The sequence below is a fragment of the Equus asinus genome, chromosome 2, assembly GCF_041296235.1.
Source record: "Equus asinus isolate D_3611 breed Donkey chromosome 2, EquAss-T2T_v2, whole genome shotgun sequence".
In the NCBI taxonomy this organism is placed as follows: Eukaryota; Metazoa; Chordata; class Mammalia; order Perissodactyla; family Equidae; genus Equus; species Equus asinus.
Window position 1 is genome coordinate 27,509,531 of NC_091791.1, and position 8,046 is coordinate 27,517,576.

At 52.1% G+C, this 8,046-nt stretch overlaps 1 protein-coding gene across 1 annotated transcript; it reads left to right on the forward strand.

Moving 5' to 3' along the window:
- The first annotated feature begins 690 nt into the window (after positions 1–690).
- Positions 691–7,106, forward strand: CYP17A1 (cytochrome P450 family 17 subfamily A member 1). The gene is made up of 8 exons (XM_014852085.3): positions 691–1,354; positions 2,820–2,958; positions 3,166–3,395; positions 4,089–4,175; positions 4,567–4,782; positions 5,110–5,279; positions 5,862–5,965; positions 6,478–7,106. Exons 1-8 carry the CDS (start codon positions 1,058–1,060, stop codon positions 6,759–6,761), a joined length of 1,527 nt encoding a protein of 508 aa, XP_014707571.1. The 5' UTR covers positions 691–1,057; the 3' UTR covers positions 6,762–7,106.
- Positions 7,107–8,046: the final 940 nt, after the last annotated feature.

Below are 8,046 nucleotides of genomic sequence, written 5' to 3' on the forward strand. Positions count from 1 at the left end.
GGGAGAAAAAGGAAAAATAAAATATTTTAAAAAAAAGGAATGAAGTTCTGACACATGCTACAATATGGATGAACCTCAAAAACATTATGCTAAGTAAAATAAGCCAGACACAAAGAACCAAATATTATATAATTCCCCTTACATGAAATAGGCATATTCATAGAGACAGTAGATTAGAAGTTGCCAGGGGCTGGGGGAGGGGGAAATGGGGACTACTGCTTAGTGGGTACAGTTTCTGTTTGGGGTGATGAAAAAGCTTTGGAAGTAGATAGCAGTAATGGTTGTACAATATTGTGAGTATCTTTAATTCTACTGAGCTGTACACTTAAAAATGGTTAAAATGGTAACTTTTATCTTACGTATATTTTAATATAATAAAAACAATTTTTTAAGAAAAGTTAAGTAACTCACCCAAGGTCCTATAGCTAGAAATTGGCTAAGCTAGAATTTGAACGCAAACCTATCTGACTCTAGGGCCCATGCTCTCGACCCAAGTGCTTCACTGCCTCTGGAAAAAGCAGCAAAACAGGAGTCAGGACATCTGGGTTCTTGCCGTCACTGTCTTGTGTGACCTTATACAAGCCTGACCTTTGAAGGCCTCACTCTCCTTAGCTGTTAAATGATAAGATTGGATAAAATATCTTTGACAGTCCCTGCTGGTTGTAATCCTCCTGATGATGTCATCTGTCCACTCATTTTGATTTACAACATGGAAAGTCCCAAGCCTTGATTCTCGACCCAGATACCATTTGCTTCTGGCGCGCCCTGGGGAGCACCAGGGAGGAGGAAGCGTGCTCCTCTTACCTAGCCCCTCCTCTAGGGGTTTGCCCTGGAGTTGAGCCCGTCCTTAAGGAGGCCTCCACTCCCCGTTCCTCTCCCCGTTGTGGGAGACGGCTCGGGCCTGGCTGTGCTCCAGGATAAACTTCCACAAGGCAAGAGATAACACATAGCCAAGGCGAAGACGAGGGCAGCGCTTATAAAGGCCTCCTTGTACCCTAGTTTGGCTACAGCTCTTCCACTCCACAGCTGTCTGTGCTGCCTGCTGAGACTGGCCACAATGTGGGAGCTCTTGGCTTTCCTGCTGTTGGCCATAGCCTATTTCTTTCGGCCCAAGGTTAAGTGCCCTGGTGCCAAGTACCCCAAGAGCCTCCCATACCTGCCCTTGGTGGGCAGCCTGCCGTTCCTTCCCAGACATGGCCATCCGCATGCGAACTTCTTCAAGCTGCAGAAAAAATACGGCCCCATCTATTCCTTGCGCATGGGTACCAAGACTACGGTGATTGTCGGCCACTACCAACTGGCCAAGGAGGTGCTTATCAAGAAGGGCAAGGAATTCTCCGGGCGGCCCCAAGTGGTAAGCAGCGCCCATCATCCCCCCTCTCTAACCACCCCCTGGGGTTGTTCAGTTCTTCAACCAAGACCATGCCCGACATGACCCTTCCAGCTCCAACAACCTGTAATTCTTCCACAAACAGACAAGCAGGGCTGTGGGTGGGCTGGACTCCTCAGACCCTACCCAGCTTCTAACTAGGCAGGAAGAATTAAAGGGAGACCTAATTTTCTAGGCTGCTCAGGAGGTGGAGTGGGGTGGGAGTCTGAGGGGGTCAGGGAGCCCTCACCCCAATCCTTTCACCTCTGAACTGGATGATGATCTCTCTGAGCCCAGACTTCCATAATGAACTGAGATGATGCATATAAAGCACTTTGCTCAGAGCCCAGCGCAGTTAAACGCTCAATCAATAGCCTTTAAGAGTTGCTCTTCATATGGAAAACGGGTTAGCATTGCTGCCCTTTGTGGGAAGGTGCAAGAGAGAAGTAAACTGGCTCTTGGAGGACTGGGATTGCTGTTGCTCTGGGGCTGTCCACAACTGCTTCAGCTGACCCACAGTAGCAATTTGGGGATGCTGATGATCCATCCTACCGAGCTTTCTGGGGTGCTCCCGAGGGAGGAGGAGGGGGACTAATCCAGAAACACTGCCAACGCCCCATCCCAGGACCCTGCTGCTGAACACCTCAGGAGGGCCCCCAGCCACTCATCACGGATCAGGCCAAGGATTGACTCATTTTTTTCTTGGACCGGTCAGCCAGGTCTGCTGGCCAAACTATCTCACTTCTAGCTCTACTGAGCTCTTCTCTCCAGGGCAAAGAGGAAGGAGGAGGCTAGTCAGATGGGGCTAGCCATCCTCTCAGGGGTCAGGGGATAGGAGAGACAAGTCTTCCAACCTTCATGCTTTTTGGGAAGAGGTGGCTTGGCCCAAGTCCAGACTGGGTGGCCAAGACATTCACACTCTCCAGATGTGGTCTTGTGGTAGGCACAGAGCCTTGCAATGGAAAAGTAAACATAAACGAGATGAGCTCTGTGCCTTCTGCACCCCCCCAGAGGGCCCAGGGAAAGGCAGAGGTCTGGGCGGTCCGCAGTTGCTATAAGCCTGCCTGCTCCTTCCCCCAGGACAGGCACAGTTCAGACAGCTTTCCCACCCATGGCTACCTTCCATTGGGCAGAAACTGACAAGGAAAGAGAAGCCCAGAGATCACCCTGTCATTGACCTGAACCCCGGGACCACCAGGACTCCTGCATTCTAATTCGGGGGTTCTTTCTTTCTCCTCACTCTCTCTGATGGAATTGGGTGTAGAGGGGCCTTAGGCCCCGCCCTACCAAAGCCTTACAGTCATGATGGAGTGGAACAGAGAGGCCCACGTGAGGGTCAGCATGGCAGGTACCTGCCTTCTCCCTCAGGAAGGGGAAGGGATTGTAGGAGGCCCAGGGCAAGTATGGGTGGATGGTGTCTAATTCCTATAGCCTTTCCTGCTCTCCAAAGGCAACTCTAAACATCCTGTCAGACAATCAAAAGGGTGTCGCCTTCGCCGACCATGGTGCCCCCTGGCAGCTGCATCGGAAGCTGGTGCGGGCTGCTTTTGCCCTGTTCAAGGACGGCAACCAGAAGCTGGAGAAGATTAGTGAGTGTCAGCTTGGCCCCTGGGGCTGTTGGAGGAAGAGAGGGTTGGGGAGGGGAAACGGTTGTAGATGGCTCAATCTAGCCTTTTCTTGGCTACTGCTGCCATCTAGTGGCTGTCTGCTAACAGTCCCTGCCTATGGTGGAACTGGTAGAGACAGGTTGAGGCTGCCGCTTAACTCCCCACCCTCATGGCCCTCTCTTCCCTCAGTATGTCATGAAACCAGTTTATTGTGTGACTTACTGGCCACTCAGAATGGACAGACCATAGACTTGTCCTCGCCTCTCTTCCTGGCGGTGACCAACATAATCTGCTGGATCTGCTTCAACTCCTCCTACATGAAAGGGGATCCTGCGCTGGAGACCATGCAGAATTACCACAAAGGCATTCTGGAAACTCTGGAAAAAGACAATGTGGTAGACATATTCCCCGCATTGAAGGTGAGGATGAAGCCAGGCCCCACCTTCAGCTCCCAGCAGACCCTGGCAGTGGCCCCAATTATTTTTTCTTCTTACTGCTCAGCTCCAGACCCGCCATTTTCCTGACCACCTCAGCCACAGTGACCTCTATCTCTTCTGACTCTTAAAATCTTGCAACTTCTCTACATAAATAGGTTTATCTTTTTGATCATGCATTTTAATACTCATGATATTGGCTTTCATTTATTTCCATATTTACAATTGCCACATGCTAGTATTAAGCACCCCACATGCATTAATCATGGCATTCCCCTTGGAGGTTGGTTTTATTATCCCCATACAGATGAGAATACAGACTTCGAGAAGTGCAGGAACTTGCCCAAGGCTTCAGATTCAAGTCCATCTTACTTCTAAGGGCCAGGCACATGACAGAGTCCACTAAGCAGACCCTCAGTCAGTGCTTGATGTTTGATGTAATGGCGAAGGGGAAGTGGAGACACTCCCTTCTCCTTTCTTTGGCATTGTCCTAGTTGTCACTGATGGTCCCATTCTGTGTCCCCATCTTGCCTTCCATTTTGGCTGAAGGTTGAGGTTAGAGTGGGAACTCTCCAGAAACAGAAACAAAAAGCTAGGATCTGCCTCCAGGAGGAATTCCGGTAGTTGGAGAAGCAAAATGGAAGAGGAATGGATTTGACATTTCTTTCTGCTTTCCAGATTTTCCCCAACAAATCCCTGGAAAAGATGAGGCATTGTGTTAACATACGAAATGAACTGCTGAGTAAAATCTTTGAAAAACATAAGGTAGGTGATGGAGCAGAAGAGATTACGAGTGAGGTTGAAAATGTCATGAGAGCAAGGTTGGGGTCCATTTGGGACAGTGTGGGATCTCCAGCACCTAGGTGAGAGCCTGGTACCCAGGAAGCGCTCAGTACAAACTGACTTAACATGAATGAAGGTGGGAAAGTGAGGAATTGAAGAGGATCCTAGAAGAGGCCCACTTCCTCCCCTAATTTAAAGAGAGGCCAGTGCTGCCTCCTACCTCCACAAACTCATAGATCCTGCCTAGCCCCGCCCCACTCCCCCACTTCCAAGTGGAAGAAGGCTTTGTACCTCCAGTCTGGGAGGGAAGTATGGCAGGGTGCTGCAAATGGGGCTCCTTCCCTATCACAGTCTTCTAACCTCACCCAACCAGGAGAACTTCAACAGTGACTCCATCACTAGCATGCTGGACTTACTGATCCAAGCCAAGAAGAACTCAGACAATAACAACACTGGCCCAGACCAGGATTCAAAGCTGCTTTCGGATAAACACATTCTTGCCACCATAGGGGACATCTTCGGGGCCGGTGTGGAGACCACCACCTCTGTGGTGAAGTGGATTGTGGCCTTCCTGCTGCACGACCCTCAGGTGGGATTCTCCCTACTCCAGTCTTCCTAATGACCCTTGACCCCAGCTAGCCCCACCTCTGGCTCCAGTGACAAGGAGAGGCAATACCCTTAGGCTTTCTATGCTGGAAGACTGGGCTGCCCCGCCCCTTACCCAAGCAGTGATTGGCTCTGGCCCTAGGGTGGAGTTGCCCCATCTTCTGGAAGCAGCGCTGGGCTGCGGGCTGTGGAACCTTAATTGGGAAGGGTCTGGGCCAACTCTTCTAGGTATGACGATGGGATTCTTCCAAGCCCAGGCTTCTCCTGGGGTTAAGCACGTTGGTTACACCCACCCTGCTCTGGCCCTCAGCTGAAGAAGAAGATCCAGGAGGAGATTGACCAGAATGTGGGTTTCAGCCGCACACCAACACTCAGTGACCGGAACCGCCTCCTTCTGCTGGAGGCCACCATCCGAGAGGTGCTTCGTATCCGGCCTGTGGCCCCTATGCTCATCCCCCATAAGGCTCTTGTTGACTCCAGGTGTGCCTTCCCTCCCCATAACATCCAGCCCTATGATGCATTCAACACTGCCTGCCAGCCCACGTGGTCCCTCCTCCACCACCCGGCTCTCTCAGCTTGCTAGTCAACGTATAGTCAACCACTGACCATCAATCATCCTACCTATAACCCCACTGAGCAATGTATCCACCACCCACTGACACCCATTGACTAATCCACAGATCTACCTGACCTCCCTCAGAATCTTCCTGCTGCTTAGAGACATGCGGTCTGGGCTGAAAAACCAGGTGCTCTATGCTCCTACTCAGTCCAAGAGCCACAACATACACATATATGCACCAGCTCAAAATGCATACCCACACACCCTGACAGACACGAATGTCCTCGGACACAAGTGTTGATACATAAGTGCTTGTCAGGAAGAGAGGGCTGGAGAAGGGCTGGATTCATATTTCACCTGGCAGAAGCGGAGAAAGAGATGAGGGAGTGGGTACGAGGGAATAAAAGGCTCTTTTTCCCCAGGGTCGGGGACTGCGGAGACTTGGGGCTGAGTAAGGGAGGACGATATTCCTGATGCCTCTTTTCTCTCCCTCTCTGGGGCAGCATCGGCGAGTTTGCTGTTGACAAGGGCACAAACGTCATCATCAATTTGTGGGCACTCCATCACAATGAGAAGGAGTGGCACCAGCCTGACCGGTTCATGCCTGGTGAGTCCCTGTTCTGTCCTGCTCCCAGGCCACCCAGCCAGCCTGGGCTCTGTGCTCCAGCACTCCAGCACCACTGCTCCTCTGCCATGCTTGCTCCTAGAAAACTCCTGGACCTGCTGACACCCCCAACCTACCCTAGACTCACGCAAACTCTTCACAGCTGGGTTTCCCACATTCTCCTTCCACCATCTGCAAACCTCTTCCTCTAAGAAGCCCTTTAGGCATATGTTTCCCATTCAGTTGGCCCCCTCTCCCCTTGGATGGGGGCATTTTCATCTGTTAATGCCGCCTTCTTGCCATCCTTCCTGAATATTCCATTTCCTCTGTGTGATTACGGGCTATCTGAGAGCAGGGCTGTATCTCTCCTCAGGCTGGGGTTCCCCCAAGCAAGGCTGTCCATCTCCTCAGACTGGGGCTCCCCAGGCAGGGTGTGTCTCCCCCTATCAGAGAAGCAGCACTCCTCCACTTTCTCCTGTTCTGGCCCCTGGTTGACGGTCTCCCCATGTCCACAGAGCGCTTCTTGGACCCAACGGGGAGCCAGCTCATCTCACCGTCGTTAAGCTACTTGCCCTTTGGAGCAGGTCCCCGCTCCTGCATAGGTGAGCACCTGGCCCGCCAGGAGCTCTTCCTCTTCACGGCCTGGTTGCTGCAGAGGTTTAACCTGGAGGTCCCGGATGATGGCCAGCTGCCCTCCCTGGAGGGCCACCCCACAGCGGTCTTTCTGATCGACTCTTTCAAAGTGAAGATTAATGTGCGCCAGGCCTGGAGGGAGGCCCAGGCTGAGGGCAGCACCTAGAGGCTGTACCTAGCACCCCTGACTCCACCCTGTGTGACCCCACAGCACAGAGTCAGAGGTACCACTCCATCCTCCCCCACCCTTTCTCCCTTCTCTCGGGGGCCCACTCTGCCTTCTTTTCCAGCCTGCAGCCCTGGCAGTGATGTGTATAAACCAAATGGTTTTTCTTCAGAAGGCCCCTGAGCAGCTCATTCATTTATTCATTTGGTCTCTCTTTCATCAATTATTTTATTGAGCATCTACTATGTGCTGCTCATTGTCCCTGGACACTTGAGCTCCCTGTTCTCATGAAGCTTACATTCTAGTGAGGGCTGACAAATAAAGAAGGATTTCAGAGACTTGTAAGTGCTTTGAAGTCAATTCCACTGGATGCTGGTGATGCGAGAAGAGAATGGCAGAGGTGTACACAATGGTCAGGGAAGGAACGAAGACCTGGGGGAAAGTGTCCCCTGCTGAGGTGGGAGAGGCCAGCGTGGCCAGAGCAGAGTGAATGAAGGGGAGAGTGGTCCCCGATGAGGTCAGAGTGGGAGACAGGGGACATGGGGCCTTTGTAAGCATCAGGAAGGAGTTTAGGTTTTTATTCCAAGTATGAGAGGAAGTCACTGGAGGATTTTAAACATGTAAGTGGGAAGGTCTGCCTTATATTGTTAAAATATCACCCTAGTTGCGGAGTGGAGCTTGGTCTGTACAGGGATGAGAGCGGGGACAGGGAGAACAGTCAGGAGGCTGTGGGGCTGGTCCAGGAGAGCGACATGATGGCAGCCACACCCTGGCGCTAGCAGTGCAGATGGCGAGAAGCGGTAGGACCGAGTTTCTATTTTGAAAGGAAAGCAACAGATCTTGTTTGCTATGATCCTAACAGGCATCGCTGCATGTGCCTCCAAGGTTTGGTTTGGGGAGAGTGTGTATAATCCACAAACTCGACCCACCGCTCCCTGTCCCTTGGGTCTCGGTCCCCAGAGACTGGCAGGTCTCCTTTCCCTTGTCCTGTCCCGGGGTAAACACTGCCAGGAAAGAGCTTCCACAGCAGCCTTCTGCTGAGGCGCCCGGGCTCTGTCCCTGATCCCCGCTCCAAAATCCCACAGGTCTGTAAATGCCTCACTAGAACATGGAGCCCAGACTTGTCCCGAGACACCCTTGTCCTCTAGCCTAGAGGGAGGCCCCGACCCCAGCTCCCTGGCGCCAGCCAGACCAGGGTCAGATCATCAACAAGCCAGTCCTTTCCCTCTGACTGGAGGAAGGCTCTGGAAAGGTCAGCAGGGCCAGGCTAAGGCCCTGCCTGGCC

Coding starts and splice junctions, on each gene's coding strand:
- CYP17A1 (XM_014852085.3), top strand. CDS start 1,058: ATGTGGGAGCTCTTGGCTTTCCTGCTGTTGGCCATAGCCTATTTCTTT. Junction 3,396..4,088: donor ACATATTCCCCGCATTGAAG/GTGAGGATGAAG, acceptor TCTGCTTTCCAG/ATTTTCCCCAACAAATCCCT. Junction 5,966..6,477: donor GCCTGACCGGTTCATGCCTG/GTGAGTCCCTGT, acceptor CCATGTCCACAG/AGCGCTTCTTGGACCCAACG.